At 38.4% G+C, this 19,158-nt stretch overlaps 2 protein-coding genes across 6 annotated transcripts in view; both read right to left on the bottom strand.

Annotated features, from left to right (window-relative positions):
- The window catches only part of pik3cd (phosphatidylinositol-4,5-bisphosphate 3-kinase, catalytic subunit delta), a 40,063-nt gene extending 34,506 nt beyond the window's left edge, over positions 1-5,557 (bottom strand). For both annotated transcript variants that reach the window (XM_088331994.1, XM_088331995.1), the window contains exons 1-2: positions 5,351-5,557; positions 430-617 (exon numbers count right to left, since the gene is read on the bottom strand). In XM_088331994.1, the coding sequence (XP_088188120.1) occupies positions 430-570 (141 nt within the window). In that variant the 5' untranslated portion in view covers positions 571-617; positions 5,351-5,557. The remainder of the gene's footprint in view (positions 1-429; positions 618-5,350) is intronic.
- Positions 5,558-8,271: 2,714 nt separating this feature from the next.
- Positions 8,272-19,158, bottom strand: part of slc41a3 (solute carrier family 41 member 3) — a 33,869-nt gene continuing 22,982 nt past the window's right edge. For all 4 annotated transcript variants that reach the window (XM_088332002.1, XM_088332001.1, XM_088332004.1 and 1 more), the window contains 6 exons: positions 18,481-18,627; positions 16,396-16,540; positions 16,221-16,300; positions 15,821-15,955; positions 11,908-12,056; positions 8,272-11,788 (listed from right to left, as the gene is read on the bottom strand). In XM_088332002.1, coding sequence (XP_088188128.1) covers positions 11,618-11,788; positions 11,908-12,056; positions 15,821-15,955; positions 16,221-16,300; positions 16,396-16,540; positions 18,481-18,627 — 827 coding nt within the window. In that variant the 3' untranslated portion in view covers positions 8,272-11,617. The remainder of the gene's footprint in view (positions 11,789-11,907; positions 12,057-15,820; positions 15,956-16,220; positions 16,301-16,395; positions 16,541-18,480; positions 18,628-19,158) is intronic.

Here is a 19,158-nt window from a genome sequence, read left to right as displayed (position 1 = left end):
GAAAACAGACAAAATAGAATAGTCCAGTAAAATTATTTTGTGTTCACGTTCATTTGAAGTTACAGTCACTTTAATTTTAAGCGTACAGTAAGTGCATTATAAGTCATGCGCCGGTACTTTTCCCGCAACTCCACACCAAGCACTACGGCGACTCATAATAAACTCGCAATTTATTTTGTTAATATCATCTTATTCATCTTATTACTGTATTTATTTAATGTTTAATGACTAATTTGATGTTTTTTAGTGACCAAGAACATGTGTTTTGGGTTCTTTTGATCCTTGTGGGAGGTCGGGAACAGGCCAATTAATTTTATTAGGAAAAAAGTTGCTTGTTACGCGGGCAATTCGAGTTCAGACGATTCTTTAACAAATTAAGTTTGTATGTAGTGGTACCGCTGTATACTTTACCGTTTATAAATCCCCTACCTTCTTGATGTTTCGGATGGTTTCGTTGCGAGACACTGGGAATGTGATGTAGATTCCAGTGGGCAACAGGAAGTCCATCCTGATGCTTTGCTCGCCCTCCTGCTTCCACTCCTCCCGCATCCCATACTTCCCCAGGGGCATGATGATGAAAATGATGACGGCCTCTCATTTACCGCCAGCCCCTCGCTCTGCTCAGAACAACACAAACGTGCATGATGCATGACTGACATTTCAGCGTCATAACATGCATTTGATATCATGAGGCTAAAATAAAATAAAGTTCGATTTAGTACAAATAGCTTCAAAATGCGCGACAACTAGGGGTGCGCGATACTGAGAATTTAGTATTGATTCAATCCGATCTGATACGGATACTTTTTGCTAGGAAATGTAATGGAAATTGAATAACCCTCCGCTCATGAGTTGAATTATATTTAAGATAAAAAGCAGAATATTTTAGGCACTAAAAATGTTAAAAAGCAGAAAGGTTTTCAGCACTAACAATGTTTTATTTTTCATGAAATAACTAGAATTCAAACTTTAATAGTATAATAAAAATAGAATTACTTATATCACAATTGTTTTAGAACGATAGCCGAGAGAGTACCATCAGAAAATAAAGTCAGAAAGTGCAAATAGTGTAACAACATTCAATAGTCTGAAAAATAAAATACTTCTAATGCAATAACTGTTTTCGTGCAAAAGTCAAGAAAATCAATCCCAAAAAATCAGCAATGTAACACACAAGCCCATTTGGCTCTGTTGCCATAGTGACAAAGGATTTACAGGTTTTTGTTTAGGAACAGTGACATACATTAGATGATTGCATTTTTGGTCGCACCTCGTTTCTGTCTGAAGGGTCAACTCTTTTCAGGTTTCTGGAAATCTGCTACAGTAGCATACCACACAAATAACACCTGGCACTGTCCTTTTTTGTCGTTGGAAAAAAAAAAAATCCACACCATGCTGCGCTTCCTGTTTGCCTCTTTCATTTTCAGTTTCTGGTCAGGGTGGGAGTTTCAATTTGGCCCTCTCTTTTGCTTGGGAGACAATATGCAGAAGCAGGCAAGGTAGGGAGAGTTGCTCAAAGTGTAACTGTCAGCCACACAATCAGCAATAAATTTAGAGAGTGGCCGAGAGAGAGAAGGGCTGCGCTATCTACAAAGAAAAGTGGCGCTTTGAGGAAATTGGTAGCGGGGTGAAGTATTGATCCCTGGACACGAGTATCAATCCGATTCAAGTGCTTGCTTAGTATCGATAATATCCATATTTGAATCAATCTGCCCACCTCCAATGACCACTCTACTAAGTTAAGATTTCTCTTAAAAGAAGCATTTTATTCTAAATTATGAGTCAAACAGATTTGTTAACAATCTGTAAAACAGAAGTCACTAACCTTTTTGAACCTGCGAGCTACTTTTGTTTAAATTGGAGCAAATTTTGATATACATTTCTAAAATAACAACCTGTTTTTACTATGTTGTCACTATGTTATTACCAGGTTGTAATTATTGTAAGTGAACCACTAAAACAGCATGTCAGTTAGAAATCAAATGTACCGTATTTTCCGCACTACAAGGCGCACCGGGCTATAGGGCACACCCCGAAAAAATAGTTTTTGGTCCTATATTTGACATACACAAGACGCACCGGATTATAAGGCGCTACAATGGGAACGTCGACAAAACAGTCAAACTTATTACCCCCTTAACATTCCCAAAGCTTGCAAAGAAGCAAATACGTGTCGTAGACATCTGCGGATGCGGTGGCCGTACGATGTCACTCAAACGCATCGTTCCAAATATCATTCGGAAGGTTAAAGTCTTGGGATTCAAGAAATGCCAACCATTCCTTAGTTTCTATTTTCTTTTTAGCTCGCAACTTTACTGTGCATATGACAATAAACACTTGGAATTGAGTTTAATTTAAAAATGGACACTCCATTCCATCCATTATCTGCACCGCTTATCACAGAAACATCAAGTTCAGTCTGAAACAAGATACAGGGAAAATATATAGCCGGAGTAGCTCACCGAAGTCGTTGTGTTCAATAATAATGTGCAACCATGATCCTCTTATATCCGTGAGTGTAGTAAATCCAGGAGGGTCAAATATTTACAAATACAGAATGGTAAAACGTTGTTAGTTATGTTTCCTCTATGCCGTAGACAACCAGACATGCTATTCACATTCATCTTTTTCGGCCAATTGCAGGCTTTGTTTTGCCGCTTTAGCCGATGCCAGCCTGTAAATGATAAAAAGGATCCGTCCCTTTACCTCCGAATAACTTTAGCCAATAGTGATTGATTCAACTGATGATTGACACATCTTTTTCGGCCAATTGCAGGCTTTGTTTTGCCGCTTTAGCCTATGCCAGCCAGTAAATGATAAAAAGGATCCGCCCCCTTTACTTTCGAATAACTTTAGCAAATAGTGATCGATTCAAATGATGATTGACACATTGGTTAGCCAATGAAACGCCGGTAAATAAATCCCAGCATACACCGCGGACTACTTGGCGTTCGGGGGAAAATCTAGTCGGCGGCTGCTGCATTAGTTGCAAGACTTTGCGACTTAATATTGATCCATAAATAAGGCGCACTGTATTACAAGGCACATGGTCAGCTTTTAAAAAAAATAAAGGCTTTTAGGTGCGCCTTATAGTGCGGAAAATACGGTACGAGAAAATTGCAAAAACCCATCACTGGTGACATACTTTACAAACCTGTCCGCAGGCTACTCTGTGCTCCTAGGGGTTTATTTAATGCCCTCGGGCTCCACGTTAGAGACCCCTGTTTTTGAGTTTAGCAACAACCAGTATATCTATTTGCCAGCATTGACAGCAATAATAACAATGATAATTATTGTTAAATAAATGTGAATAAAATACTCTCACTAAAATACCTCCATTCATATGTCCAGCACATTCAACTATGTATTTGAATTTTTCCTAAGAAGATGATTAAAAATAGTTTAAAATGGAAAAAAATTGAATTGATTCACTCACATTGTTTTTTTTTTTTGCTCATTCAGATGTGTTGTTTGTGAGCCTCCATGAATACATAAACAATATTTTTGTTTGTCATGTACACATCAATGAATATGCAGACCTAAGACAAAACTTGGCCCTAATTCCCAGACATTGGTTACTGTGCGAGTCCTGTTATTGGGGAAATTCCTTAGAACAGTGTTCCGCAACCTTTTTGGAGTCCAAGCACTTTCTTTCATTAAAAAAATCTCGAGGCACACCCTCCCTTGAATATGTTTAAAAATTAATCTGTCAATTTTCTTTTCTTTTTTTTTTTAAACTTCTATGATCCTGTTACTAGATTGATAAAAGTTTCTTTTATATAGGTTTTTTATTGGTCACTGTCACTGCTTTGAATTTGGATTTGACTATATTCTAACCTGCTTTTTTTACTACATATTTCTTATATTTTCCAGAAAAATAAAAAATATATACTCAAAATGAGCACAAATTATTCACAAATGAACATTTTCTTTATGAAGTTCAATTTTTTTTAAAGTAAAAATGATCATTAACATCAGCAAAATATGTACAAGATCTTTACTTTATTTGATGTATTTTCTTACTTTTGCAGTGATATCTTTAACAGCTTCATCAAACAAAAAGTTATTAAATTTACTGAATTATCTCATGAGGAGATGATTTGTAATAAAAAAGAAAAAAAAAGTAGTCGTCTGCCATCTATTGATAGGGATTAATTACAGTACTCAGTTACTCAGGTGATCATTGGATGAGGGCAAAGATAACTTAAATGATCTTAACTTTTGCAGGGATGAATTGGGCAATTTCTTGCGGCCCGCTAACCAAAAGTGTCGCGGCACTATAGAGTGCAGAGACAGTCTCATTGAAAATCACTGCTTTTGATGATATAATGTTGATAAAAGACGATGTAACGCTTACCACTTAATTCCCCATAGTTTAAAATTGATTCACTTCCATTGGTTCATTTTAAATTTGCTGGTTTTAATTTGCTGTGTGGTTAGTGCGTCCGTGGCACAGTTCTGAGGTCATAGGATCAAATCCAGCCACCAGCCTTCCTGTGTGGGGTTTGCATATTCTCCCAGTCCTTACATGGGTTTCCTCCAGGCACTTCGATTTCCTCCCACATTCCAAAAACATGCATGTCAGGTTAACTGGCCGGTCCAAATTGCCCCTCGGTGTGAATGAGTGAGTGAGTTATCAGTCTCTGTGTGCCCTGCGACTGGCTGGCAACCAGTTTAGGGTGTCCCCTGCCCAGTGCCCGAAGATAGCTGAGATGGGCTCCAGCACCCCCGGGACCCTACTGAGGATAAGCGGTGCAGATAATGGATTGATGGGGTCAGATATATTGTTTGTGTACCTCCATGAATTCATATAACAATATTTTAGATGGGAAAGAGCATACCAATACGCAGAATTGAGATCAGAACCGACACCTCATATCCAGATATTGGTTTCTGTGCTAGCCCTGCTATTGGTAGAAATGTATCTATAGGCAGTTTTAAGCAAAATACTTTTCTAGGTATTTCTGTTTTGGTAAGGATATTCTATTTATCAAAATGGGTCAACTAAGAGTCGTTCTTTCAAATCAACAACAGAGTATTATAATAATAATAATAGGAAAAAAAACACACCAAGGCTATATTCATGATAATAAAATGAGAGTATTTTTAAAAAGGGACGATGCGCTTCCAGACAATCAATGACAGTTTCAGTGCAGCCAAAAAGTAATTTTACACCATTGATTTTGGCAAGGGGACACTTAGAGCCGTATAAGGCAAAACGAATGCACACATTACGTTTAGAAGGGCAATAGAAAATAAGTATATTTCGCGAGGAAAGGACTTTAGCGGGATTGTGTGCCTACGACAGTATATGCCCAGATTGGCGTGTAACGAGTGGAAAACACTTTACCTGTTATCGTGAGAGCCTTAAACGCCGGCCATCTACGTCTTCGTGGGACTGACACAAAAATATGAATGTCGCTCTGCAGCCATTGAAGATTTAAATTGAGGACAAGAATCACACAAGGTTTGAGGCTCAATCCATTGCGTAGGGTTCATGCCAAGTACAAGAGTGTCTGTGGGTACTCGCGTGAAAACCGCCACGCTGGGCTGTGGCACAGGCGCATGCGCAATTGCGGATGGAGCGTCCCCGCGTTTAGCTCGCAGGTGCCCGCAGACAAGGGACCGTCGTACAAAAGTTGAGGGCAAAAAAAAAAAAAAAAAAAGGAAAATGAAAGTAAATAAATAAATACGGTGGTAACTCTAATTACGAATTGACTTCGTTCTGGGTGTAGCTTTGTAACCTGAAACATTTGTAAGTAAAGATGCCTTTTGATTGTAAAACACTTTATCTATACCAAGCCCTACAAAGGTATGATATTTTTTAACAAATCATAAAAGAGGATCCGAACATGAAACAAATAAATTGTAAAATTAGATTACCACGCATTAGACATAAAATGAGAGGCACATAATTAAAAAAGGCAAACAAAGAATCGGCAATAGTAAAAATATTACCGTATTTTCCGCACTATAAGGCGCACCGGGTTATAGGGCGAACCCCCCAAAAAATTGTTTTTGGTCCTATATTTGACATACATAAGGCGCACCGGATTATAAGGTGCTACAATAGGAACGTCGACAAAACAGTCAGATAGTTTAGTCAAAGTTATTACCCCCTTAACCTTCCGAAAGCTTGCAAAGAAGCGAATACGTGTCAAAAACACGTGCGGATGCGGTGTCCGTACGATGTCACTCAAATGCATCGTTCCAAATATCATTCGGAAGGTTAAAGTCTTGGGATTCAAGAAATGCCAACCATTCCTTAGTTTCTATTTTCTTTTTCGCTCGCAACTTTACTCTGCATATGACAATAAACACTTGGAATTGAGTTTAATTTAAAAATAGACACTCCATTCCATCCATTTTCTGCACCGCTTATCACAGAAACATCGAGTTCAGTCTGAAACAAGATACAGGGAAAATATATAGCCGGAGTAGCTCACCGAAGTCGTTGTGTTCAATAATAATGTGCAACCATGGTCCTCTCATATCCGTGAGTGTAGTAAATCCAGTAGAATAAAATATTTACAAATACAGAATAGTAAAAAATGCTTTCTCTATGCCGTCAACCCAACGTGCTATTCACATTCATCTTTTTTGGCCAATTGCAGGCTTTGTTTTGCCGCTTTAGCCTATGCCAGCCTGTAAATGATAAAAAGGATCCGCCCCCTTTACCTCCGAATAACTTTAGCCAATAGTGATCGATTCAAATGATGATTGACACATTGGTTAGCCAATGAAATGCCGGTAAATAAATCCCAGCATACACCGCGGACTACTTGGCGTTCGGGGGAAAATCTAGTCGGCGGCTGCTGCATTAGTTGCAAGACTTTGCGACTTAATATTGATCCATAAATAAGGCGCACTGTATTATAAGGCGCATGGTCAGCTTTTGAAAAAAAAAAAAAAAAAAAAGGCTTTTAGGTGCGCCTTATAGTGCGGAAAATACGGCAATTTGCCTTTTAACTGGCCTCTTTATTTACTGCACCTAAGTAATGTTTTTTTCCTGGCGTTTCTTGAAAAAAGGATCCAATGACGTCTTCTTTCGCCGGCTTTTTGGAAATGCGCGAGGCAGACGTCATTATACGTCATTATAATGTGGAACAGCCCAACCAATTTTTTCCAGGTGATTTCTTCCTACAAATTCTGAGACTTCATGAAATTTTGCCAAAATGTCTTTCTTTCGTGCTGATGGAACAATGGCTGCATCTTCCTCTTTTTGTATTTGAACTCCTGCACAGCGGTGTGTGTTTACATACCTTTCTATTATCTATTGCTTTGTTTCAATGGCCAGAAAAAGTTTCTTGGGCCGCATAGGGATAAGAGTGGGGCAAGAGCGGTTGTTTATAATAAGAGTTGTCCAAAAATGTTTGTATGTGTTTTTGCAATTTTTTTCCCCTTTTTTATTATTATTTTTTTATTTTTGTTGTTATTGTATGTGTTTATCTTGCTGTCGGTCAACCCTCTTGAGGGATATGATCAAGGTAGATAGATAGAATCCAACCATATGTAACAGGTGTAATAATAACTTTTGTCTTATTGAAATTCCTGCTGAAATATGTGTATAGTTTTTGGTAAGTGTCCTGCAATGATGAGTCCAACAGTGCCACCTGTGCTCCACAATAGAAGTTAATTTTAAACATTATAACCACAGCTGACAAATCTCTCAACATGCACAGTAATGTGATTGATGTTGTCAAGCGGTTTGGATTTATTTTCGTTTTGTTTCTGTTGTGCTAAAATGTGAATTCCCCTTGTAGAGATCAAAGCCAGCAGAGAAGCTAATGTTGTGACTCATTTCATCTGCAGGTAAATTGTATCCGTTTTTATACTCATTATTGTTATTATTTCTATTTTCTCAAATATATAAGAAGGATGATGTTGGTTAAAATTCAGACTAAAGAAAAATATGTTGAATTCATTGCAAACGTTAAAAAACCACTATACGATCTCTTATTAAAAGTATCTTGTTAAAATTGATGTAAAAATGTATTGTGATATTCTAAAATGTATTTTATGTAAATTGAAAAGAAAGCTCTTTGATATGCTTTGGGCAGTCTACAGAGCGAGCTGCCAACGAGATCAAAGCCAGCAGAAGCTAATGTTGTGACTCATTTCATCTGCAGAAACTGTAATAAAAACCTCATCATCCAGTCCAGCGTGAATGTGAATCTTTGGTGGGACAGGTGCACCGCGGTTACATACTGGATAGATAAGGATTATTGAAGTACTGGTAAACAGCTACGATAAAGAAAGGGAAAGCCAATCAAATAATTTAACTGGACTTTATTTGTCAAACCGTTGTTTCCCTGTGCTACGGTCATCCAATAAAGTCCACCTGTCTTTTCAGGGTAAGTGCAAAAGAAATGCCAATCCGTACCAAATGTTTTTTCTTATGTAAAAAAAACTAGCGACACATAACTGTAGTAAAAGTGAAAACAATTTAAGCCTGGAAGTGAGCGTGACAGAGAAAAAAAAATCAAATTATTGCAATACCATTGCAAATGTAAACTGGACAGTTCATGTGTTGTTGTTTCTCTCAATTTCTCATGCATGCATCACAAGTTGACAATGTACCATACAAATTGTAATGAAAGGCCTTTTAAGGTGTACATGGTGTAATATTCGACCACTAGATGACACTGTATTGTCAAATGCATATCAGCAAGATCGTTGACCAATATGGCGGCGACTACTTTGTATGGATTCCACTATGTAAAAGAAATACAATTTTCTTGACCCTATGCATATTTATAAAAATTAAAATTGGTATGATCATTTCAGCCTTTTGTACTTACGGGAGTTATTTTGTACCACTACGAGGCCTTAAATGCTACACATTATCGCTTTAATGATAAATGTGTGCCATACATGTGGTCATGTGTTTACGTAGTTACAATAAGAGTACAGTGGCATAACATTTCCCAAAGGAATGACAGTAGAGGGTTTTGTCTTATAGCTGCAAACAGTATTTTTTTACACTAGAGAACATGATGTTCATACAATTTATCAGTTTGTACTACAGGGCCTTTACTATACATTTCCCGTTTTTCACAAAAGGCTATTGGCGAATAAATACTTTGTTCAATAACATATTTTGTAATAAATATCACAAAGAAATAAAAAAGACAGTAATCATGGTTGTCAAATCATCTATAACCACAATAATGCACATTTGCTTCTTTGCTATTTGTTTGATATAAAGGACAAAGCATTTGGAAACATATGTCAGAAGCGATTTTAAGTGGGAAAATAAGCGCTTGCTTTTTGGGAAGTTGATTAGAATTTAGCTAAACCACTTTTTAAGCATAAACAACATTATGTCAAAATGTATGTCTACTTTTACCTCAATTACGGAATTTTTACGATGGATATCTGGTAGAAACCCTGAGAAAGATATGACTTCATAGTTCTTTTCTGAAATATAAATTAAGTGTATGTATAATCTAGAGACTAGAATGATTTTGAGGGATCTATACATGTTTAAACCTCATCCTTTTTTGAGAAACACTTTAAACTTGTCTACTTGCTGTTTTTGCATGACAAGGTATTGCAGACTCAACAAAACACATTTTAATTAACACCTTTCTCGACTGTTATTTTCAATCCAGTGTCAACACGCAAGTCAAAGCGCAATGCGGTGAACACACAAAGGAACACATGTTAAAAGCAGAGTTTACAAAAAGAACATCATTCATCCTTTCTTTTAAACTATTTTAAATTTATAAAAAAAATAGCTACATTCTCAAATGAGTTCCTAACAAATATTCACATGTACCTGGTTGGCTTACTACAATCATTATTCTTGTGGAGTCTCACACTGTTCCGGATTTCTTTTTTCCTCTTCACTCTCTTTTATCCCTTTGGGAATTTGTTTGAGTGTTAGGAGGAGAATGATGTAAAAATAAAAACTTTCCAGAAAATGTTAAATACTGTATATATCGTGATTAAATAATGTGATCCGTTTTTAATAGATTAACAAATATTAATTTGTTCAAATGATTGATTGAAGAAGCGTCCAAAGTTATTTTGGGGACTTTGGCTTTAACCTGTCGTCCTTTTTTTCTTTTCAGATTTGTTCTTTCGGTGATGTGATGTTTTTTGCAACATGACTGAAAAGAAAAAATAAACCAGAAAATACAGAAAGTACAAAATCTACGTGGTGTCATGCATTCACACATACATGATTCAGCAGACGTGTAGAGCAGAAAAACCCCCAGCAGTACCCCTGACTCATTTGTCAAAGCAGAGGTGGATGGCTTGATGAATATTTGTTATTTCATAACAAAACTATGCGTCAAAATACAGTCAGGGACCGTGTCTATGATAGAAAGATGTGCTGAAAAAAAAAAAGATCGACTTTTCCGGACTATAAGGCGCACCTAAAAATCCCAAATTTACTAGAAAACTGGAAGAGCTCCTCATAACCCAGTCTACTTTATATATTTATTGAAGAATACAGTGGATAAGATTAGAAATACATCCAGTATTTTAACAAGCAATGATTAATCTGTCGGTACCTTTAATCGCCAAATGTTGTGTGCAATGGGAATTGAATCCAGGTTGTGTCAGTGGGGTACCTAGACTTCAATACTAGACCTCAAGTGGTACAGATGACATACAAAAAGCCATTAGAGCTTAATGCATTATCACACTTACTCATTGTGTTAGAAACACTGATTCGCATTCTGCACTTAGAAAATTTATACAGTCTCTCTAGATCTTCACCTGTGTGTCAATAATATGGTGAAAGACACTCAACTAGAATGGCTGTGTGCCATTGGAGCCACCCCGTTAAGATGAGAAACCATTTTTGGGTAGCATTTTACTTTTCTGGACTGAGAGAGTAGAATGCCACGTCAGCTTTCCTTGGAAATACCTGACTGCCAGTAAAAGATGGTGTTGATCAAGGTTGTTCTGGTCTAGGAGATTGGAATGTCTTTCTGTGAAAAAATGCTGAGTCAACAAAACCAAAAGTGCCGAATTAGCTTTTTTGGGGCATTTTTCCACAGCTAGGGTTAGCTACCTCACTGCCTGAGAAAGATGGTGGTCATATTTAAACTCCTACCCCCCTTTTCTTGGGTTGACAGGCACACAAACAGACAAACACATATACATACGTTCACAGACGTATTAAACCGAATATTGACACACGTGTGAGGTGGAGAAACTGTTGAACCCGAATCAGAATGCACTATGCAAATTAGTGTTTCCTACAGCGTGAGTCTAAAGCCTTTACGCATGTCATGTGCACCACTGTTGATCAAGTGGTAATATCAGATCCAGGTTTGTTTCCAGTTGCAAACAATATTTTGCGTTTTTCTTCAGCGATACTAATCTACTGATTACTAATTGCACTATTGTATGCACTATGTTATGCCGTAAACACGCTAGGCTCTTACTGTAGTCTCACCTAAACGCACCTTATAATCCGGTGCGCTGTATAGTGTGGATAATACGGTATTTATAATGACCAAGATGGACATACTGCACAGATGACATATTTGTTGAACGGTCATGTCATTCATTTAGGTCCGATACACATTCCTTACTATACTGTCTTTATGTGTGTATGGAGTTAACAGTGGGAAACCAAAAATAAAGCTGGCTCAGATCACAGCTCCTCACTGTGAACCAAGGACACATGGTAGCACAAGGCCAGAAAGCCCGTTCCCAGTAAGTCTCCCAGTGCTGTCAGGTATGGGATGGAAAAGTTGTCCGGGTCTAGGGAACGTCGCCACATCAGACGCACAATCAAGTCAGCTGCATACAGTAAGATAGCCACCTGAAGATAAAAAGATAATCAGCTAAGTAAACCATAAGACACTAATAAATATGGTACAAAAAATTAGAGCAAGAATTAACTCTGCGACTGTGTTGTAAAATGATGCTGTGTATACGTACCTGCAGGAGAGCAGCACACAGGTAGCAAGTAGCAAAGGCGAAAGAGATTGCCACCTCATCTCCCTGTAATAGAAAGACCGCGTAGAGGAAGACCAGATGACCGGGCACGACCAGCATCAGTAGCACTCGGGCTGATTTGGAGTTCAAACCTGTGAGATTTGAGAGAACACACACTACAAGTTAGGCAGCATGATGAGTCCAGTTATGTGAAATAATCGGTTGGACCTTGCCCGGACCAACATATTCAAGGCTATTTTTAAGAAAGATGAAGGTGTCAAGGGATTAATTGTATTTTAGTGTATATGTAATGTGGACCATGATATCTTACTAGAACGGTTGGAAAAAATGGATTGGTCTTTCAGGAACCGTCCTCTTATGGTTCAGATCCTACCTCTCAGATAGGACGCACTGTGTTAAATATGCTGAAATTACATCAGAGCCCTTTAGTGTTACCTGTGGTGTTCCGCAGGGTTCAGTACTAGGCCCCCTTCTTTTCAGCGTTTACATGCTTCCATTAGGTGATATTATTCGCAAGTAATATCAGTTTCCATTGATATGCAGATGACACTCAACTATATCTTCCGATGGAGGAATCTGCCACACTAAACTGTGGAAATTTGGAGGCCTGCCTCACTGAGACAAAAGAATGGATGTCACTCAACTTCTTGCGCCTTAACTCTGAAAAGACCGAAATGCTATTTATTGGCCCATCTAAATGCCGTGACTTGTTCTCAAAAACGTCTCTGAATATTGACAAATATAATATCACCCAGAGTGACTCGGTCAAAAATTTAGGTGTCATTTTTGACTCCGATCTGTCCTTTCAAACACACGTTAAGAATATTACTAGAACAGCTTTTGTCCATCTTTGCAATATTGCTGAAATTCGCCCTAAACTGTCTCAGTTGGATGCAGAGATTATAATTCATGCGGTTGTGACCTGCCGTCTCGATTACTGTAATGCACTACTCTCCGGTCTCCCGAAGTCCAAAATCAAGAGCCTTCAGCTCGTACAAAATGCTGCAGCGAGGCTTAAAACTAAGACAAGAAAGTTTGATCACATTACCCCGATTTTAGCTAACCTGCATTGGCTCCCTGTTAGCTTAAGATGTGATTTTAAGGTTCTGTTGGTATTATACAAAATCATGCATGGACTTGTTCCCTCATCTCTTTCAGATTTAATTTCGCCCTATGTTCCGGTCTGGAGCCTTCGCTCTGAAAATGCTGGTCTATTAATGATCCCAAGAGCCAAGGAGAGATCCGCGGGTTCGAGAGCGTTCTCCATTCGGGCCCCAGTGCTGTGGAATGCTCTTCCCTCTGAGAATTGATCTGCAACCTCAGTGGAAATGTTTAAATCTAAGCTTAAAACACACTTCCAATCTATAGTTTATGAATAACCTATATTTTATGTTGATAATATGTGTATTATTTGCCCTCATGTAGGTTTTATATGAGGGGATGGTGTCATAATAGTCCGTAGTCTGCAATAGTATTTGATCTGTGCAGCCCTTTGGGACTCTTTGTGATTAAGGGCTATACAAATAAACATGACTTGACTTGACTAGTAGCACAGAGACAACCTAATAAAATACAATATGCAGTTTTGAATTATTAAATCAATTAATCAAGGCACAACTTATAAAAAATTATGTGAAAAAGTAATTGCCTTCATTTTACTTTTTTGGAGTCTTTGAGGTTGACTTGCTGGTGTGTTCCTGATCAATGTCCTTCGGCATGATCCAAGAGCGCTTGAGTTTAAGGGCAAAAACTGATCGACATTTCGTTCTGTATACACGTGTAGTAGAATGACAATAAAGTAGATCTGAATCTGAATCTGATGGCCAGACGTTCTCCTTCAGTATCTTCTAGTAAACACTAGAATTCAGTATTCCGACAACCACATGAAGTTGTCCTGATGCTGAGGTAACAAAGCAGCCTCAGACCATCATCATGCTTTACCGTTGGCATTATGTGCTTTTTTTCAAATGCTGGGCCATTTTTACAACAGATGTAACGGGCTGCGCACCTTCCAAAAAGTAAATTTTTTGACTCTGAGAGTTTCTCCTAAGCCTTGAGGATAAACAAGATGTTTTTGGCAAATGTGAGAGACCATTTTGTGTTCTTTTGTGACAAAAGTGTTTTTTTGACTGGGAACTTTCCTATGGAAGCCATTTTTAGCCAGTAACTTTCTTATAGGAGTCATAAACACTGACCTCAACTGAGGCCAGCGAGGCCTGTAGTGTCTTGATGTTTTCCGAAGTTCTTTTGTAACCTCCTTGATCAACCGACATTGCATTCTTGGAGTAATCTTAGTTGGTCGACCACTCCTGGGAGAGTTTTCCATTTTTTCTAGTTTCCCCCATCTATGGAAAATAGCTCCGACAGTGGTTTGCTGGAGGCCTACAACCTTTGAAGTGGCTTTGTGACCTTTTGTGGACTGATAGACTTCACTTACTTTTTTTTTTTTTTCTTCTTCTAGAATTTCTTTGAATTGTGGAATGTCAATTGTGTTCTTGAGATTTTGTCACCTACTTCACTTTTACTACCAGATTCAATTTAAGTGATTTTTGGGGGTTTCAAAACAAGTGGTGGTAATCAATATTGGGTGAGGCCTGTGGAATTGAACTCAGCTTTCCCAAAACTGTGGTTGTCACAGTTACTTTGTTATTTAACAAGGGGGGCAATTCATTTTTCACATTGGGACAGATATAAGCCTGGATTTTTTGGTGCCTTAATGAATGGAATCATCATTTCAACACTCCATATTGTTTTTCCTTGGGCTGTCTCTGTGTGACATTAAAACTGGTTTGATGATCTGAAACTTTTGTGAGTGATAAATATGCAAAAAACACAGAATTCTGGTAGAGGGTAATTACTTTTTCACAGCACTGTATATATTGTCGTTCTTGAACTGGTCTGACTGAGACTTATCTTATTATTTTTAAGTATTAAGTTTCTTCTTAAGAAATACATTTTGTTCATGCTCAATTCACTCTTTCGGGTTATTCCCACTAACTCAAACTTTCAAAGTTCTTCCTTCAACTACTTACTCCTTACTCTATGGAAAATAAGTAAACAGGAGAAAAGGTCTAAGTGAATTGAATAACTACAGTAGTCAGCTTAAACAAATAGTAAAAAAAAAAAAGAACCCTGCCCTGGTAGCAGTGATGGGCACTCATTGGAGGCAGTACCTCGCCTGTCACCAAGAAATTATAAAATTACAAATACCGTATTTTCCGCCCGATAAGGCGCACCTAAAAGCCTTCAATTTTTTCAAAAGATGACAATGCACCTTAAATATGGAACAATATTGCAGCCGCCAACTCGATTTTCCCCCGAAGAAGTAGTGCTCGGTGCCTCCTGGAATATCCATACCAGTGTTTCATTTCCTAACCAATGTGTCAATCTTCATTTGAATCGGTCACTATTGGCTAAAGTTTTTCAGAGGTAAGGGAGGCGGGTCCTTTTTTAGCATTTACAGGCTTGTGCAGGCTAAAGCAGGGGGAGCAAAGCCTGCAACTGGCCGAAAAAGATGTCAATGATAAGTTAGGTTGATCTACAGCCTAGAGATACAAATTGTACTGGTCTGCATATTTGGAAAGAGAAATTATGGGTCTAAACAGACAGCTAGCAACAAGCAAGGTATGTTAACGCAGAGATGCTTTTCTGTGTTTTGGGGGGAATACCACGGAATATATTGCTTTCTTCCCCTAATAATTAAATGAAGATTCTGGTCCATTGATTTCCAAATCTGACTGTGCCTCACCAGACAATTACATCACACTGCATTTCCAGATGTCACTACAATATCGGTCATAGTTTTGAACATATATATTTTGTTTAACTCCAAAGTCAACTACTTTGGTTTACAGGTAGATACTTTAGGCATGCTACAACATCATGATGGTGATACCTGAGGAAAGGAATGTCACGAAAGGATTGGGCCAATGCTGCCTCATCTTGTAGGGTAAAACGCCTGGGATGCTCCAGAGGTGGAGGTAAGTTGACAGCCTGCTGGCCTGAATGGCCACTAAATTTCCACCAACTCCTAAAACAGTCAGAATTAACAAATAATTAGCACATCAAAGTTATATAGTATTATAATTCACCAAAACACAGCAGAAAGGTAGAGCCTTCGCGAAAACTAAAAACACATCCAAGATATGTCAGAAAGTCAGTGTATACTATTATTTCCTTGTCCGAGTTGTAATTATTCCTAAATGGTTAACCCAATAGTGCAATTTCATTACAAATTACATGCCAATGTAACAAATAATAAAAATAATGGTCCTATAATTAAGTTCGCCACTTACCGTTTATAACCGGAGTAAAAACAGCCATGCCCTCAAAACTGGGATTAGTGACTGTCTTGTCCAGAATCACCCCTCCAAGGCTGCAAAAAAAAAAGAGAGAACATTTTATTTGACAGAAACAATATGAAGTCAATTATTAAAAATGAACAGTGAGAGTAGGATTCATTGTGCATACCTGCTAATACACATGGCAACCAAAACAGGCTGCCACCCTGAGCTAAGAACTTCCCTACTCTGAGGGTTCCGGCGGGCCACCGCAACCCAGAGTGGGATTAAAGACAGGAAAACCACACACACCAGGGGGGACAGGTACCATATATCTGTGAACCAAAGAAAAGCTGTGATCAAATATTTGATTCTTTCACATGATAACATACAGGGAGCACGGCAGCGGACAGGAAAAACAAACAAAAAGTAATCAACACAGCCCAGACGATCGTTCTCCACCCAATCTGAAGGACATTACTAGCTTTTGATACCGTAGCAAAGCCATCAACATTATAAGAGTCTTCTCACCTGGGCCATCAACTCTGATAGGCATCAAAGCACCATTTCTGCTTATAGTGCTATGAAAAAGCATTTTCCCCCTTCCTGAATTATTTGTTTTTTGCATATTTATCACTAAGCAAATTTTCAGATCATCAAGACGATTTTTGTATCACAAAGAGACAACACAAGGAAAACACAAAATTCAGTTATGAAATGTTGATTCAATTTATTAAGGGACAAAACATTTAGGCCTATATGGCCCTATGTGAAAAATTAATTGTTCCGCTTGTTAAATCACAAAGTACCTGAGACTAACCACAGTTTTGGGAAAGCCGGGTTCAATTCCAAATGCCACACCCAAAACTGTTTGCCACAACCTGTGTTAAATCAAGAAATCACTTAATTTGAATCTGTTAGACAAAGTGTGGTAGGCTACAAGTCTTAAGAACACAATTGACATGCCACGATGCAAGATATTCTAGAAGAAATCAGAAAACAAAGTGATTCCAATCCATCAGTCCAAAAACGTTCACAAAGCCAATTCCAAGGCTGTGGGGCTCCAACGAACAACGGTCAGAGCCATTATCGAAAACTCGAGAAAACTGGGAACAGTGGCAACCCTTCCCGGGAGTGGTTGACCAACAAAAATTATGCCAAGAGTGGAACAACATTCATCAAGGGGATTACAAAATAACCTCAGAAAACATCCAGAGAACTGCAGGCCTCACTGGCCTTGGTTAGGGCCAGTGTTTATGACTCCACTGTAAAGAAATACACTGGCCATCCATGGGAGAGTTCCCAGATAAAAAGTACTGCTGTAACAAAAGAACACAGAGTTGTCTAACATTTGCCAAAAAGAATCTTGATTATCCTCAAGACTTTTGGACAAACATTCTGTGGACTGGCGAGTCAAAATTGGAACTTTTTGGAAAGTGTGAAGCCTGTTCCATCTGGTGTGAAAATGGCACAGAATTTGACAGAAAGAACATGATGCCAACATTAAAACATTGTGGTGGCAGTATGATGTGTTTGCTGTCTTAGGACCAGGACAACTTCATAAGGTTGACAGAAAAAATAATTCTGGTGTTCAGCAGAAGATCCTGAAAAAGAACATCCGGCCCTCAGTTCGTGCCCTCAAAAACAAGCGCGATCTGAAACATACCAGCAAGTCCACCGCTGACTGGTCAAGTCAAGTCAAATAAAGTCATGTGGAGGATGCAAGGTCAAAATAATTTATAAGCTATTATATATAAGTGTATTTTAAACCTATTTCCAAACACTTCCACTGAGGTTGCAGATCGAATCTGAGAGGGCAGCGCATTGCACAGCATCGGGGCATGAATGGAGAATGCTATCAACCATGCAGATTTCTTCTTTGATTTTGGGATCACAAGTATACTGTACCAACTTTTCCAAACAAAGACTCCGAGAAGGAACATAGGAAGAAATTCAATCTGAAAGACATGAGGATATTGGCCCAAAAAAAAGTTCTGGAGGGGCTAAGTCAAAGTTTGTAATTAAATCCATTTGAGATGCTTTGGTGTGACCTCAAATTGGCAGCTTGTACAAGAAAACCCTCCAAATTTGAAACAATTTTGCAAAGAAGAGTAGGCAAAAATTTGCCAACTTAGAAATCATTTGTTAACCATAGGGCGGCTGGGAGGTTAGCGCTTTTGGAAATTATCCAATTTATGTGTCTGTACCGTGGCATTTTTTTTCACTGCATTAGCGTTTGCAACATGCGAGAACCTCAGTGTTTAGATTTACTCACCGATGTGTTCATAAAGAGTGCTGCTAATGCTAGCCAGCAGGGAAAGGGTGATCAAATCTCCTAAACTAGCAGCTATAGGGGTGGCCACATTGTCAGGGTTGATTCCCACCTTTCTGGACCCGATGATCACACCAACCATCAACAAGCCTGTGAGGAAGAAAAAATGAGAGAAACATTGAGCAAATGAATACGCTATGGCATACTAAAAATCATACATAATTCACTCTTTGGATGAAAGTAGACCCGTGAGTCTTTATTTATATGCACTTAATCCATTCAGAAAAAGTTAAGATAGATAAGATGAACATTATCTGTCGTTTTGTACGGTCGGCCACAACCTTTTCTGTACCACGATGTCAGACAATATTTTTACAGCCTGGCCCAATTATAATATTCGTGATAGAAATACGCCTAAATCACCTGTGAAGTCACTAGACCACTTGGGATGTAGATGTCAAAAGAAAAGGAATAAGATTTCATCTCATAATCATGCTATTTTTACTCACAGTACCATGTTGTTGAATACAACGTATACAACAAAATCAAATGCCTTTTCCTATGTCATATGCATCCCTAGTGGTTTAGTGGATAGGACTTGGCACGCTCACCAATACAATCCAGGTCGGAGTCCCGTTGTATCCAATGTTGAGCAGATGTGGTCAGCGATAAATTTCGACT

This window comes from Urocampus carinirostris, chromosome 3, assembly GCF_059441175.1.
Source record: "Urocampus carinirostris isolate Australia breed hairy pipefish chromosome 3, RoL_Ucar_1.0, whole genome shotgun sequence".
NCBI lineage: Eukaryota > Metazoa > Chordata > Actinopteri > Syngnathiformes > Syngnathidae > Urocampus > Urocampus carinirostris.
This window is presented reverse-complemented; position numbering and strand designations above follow the sequence as displayed.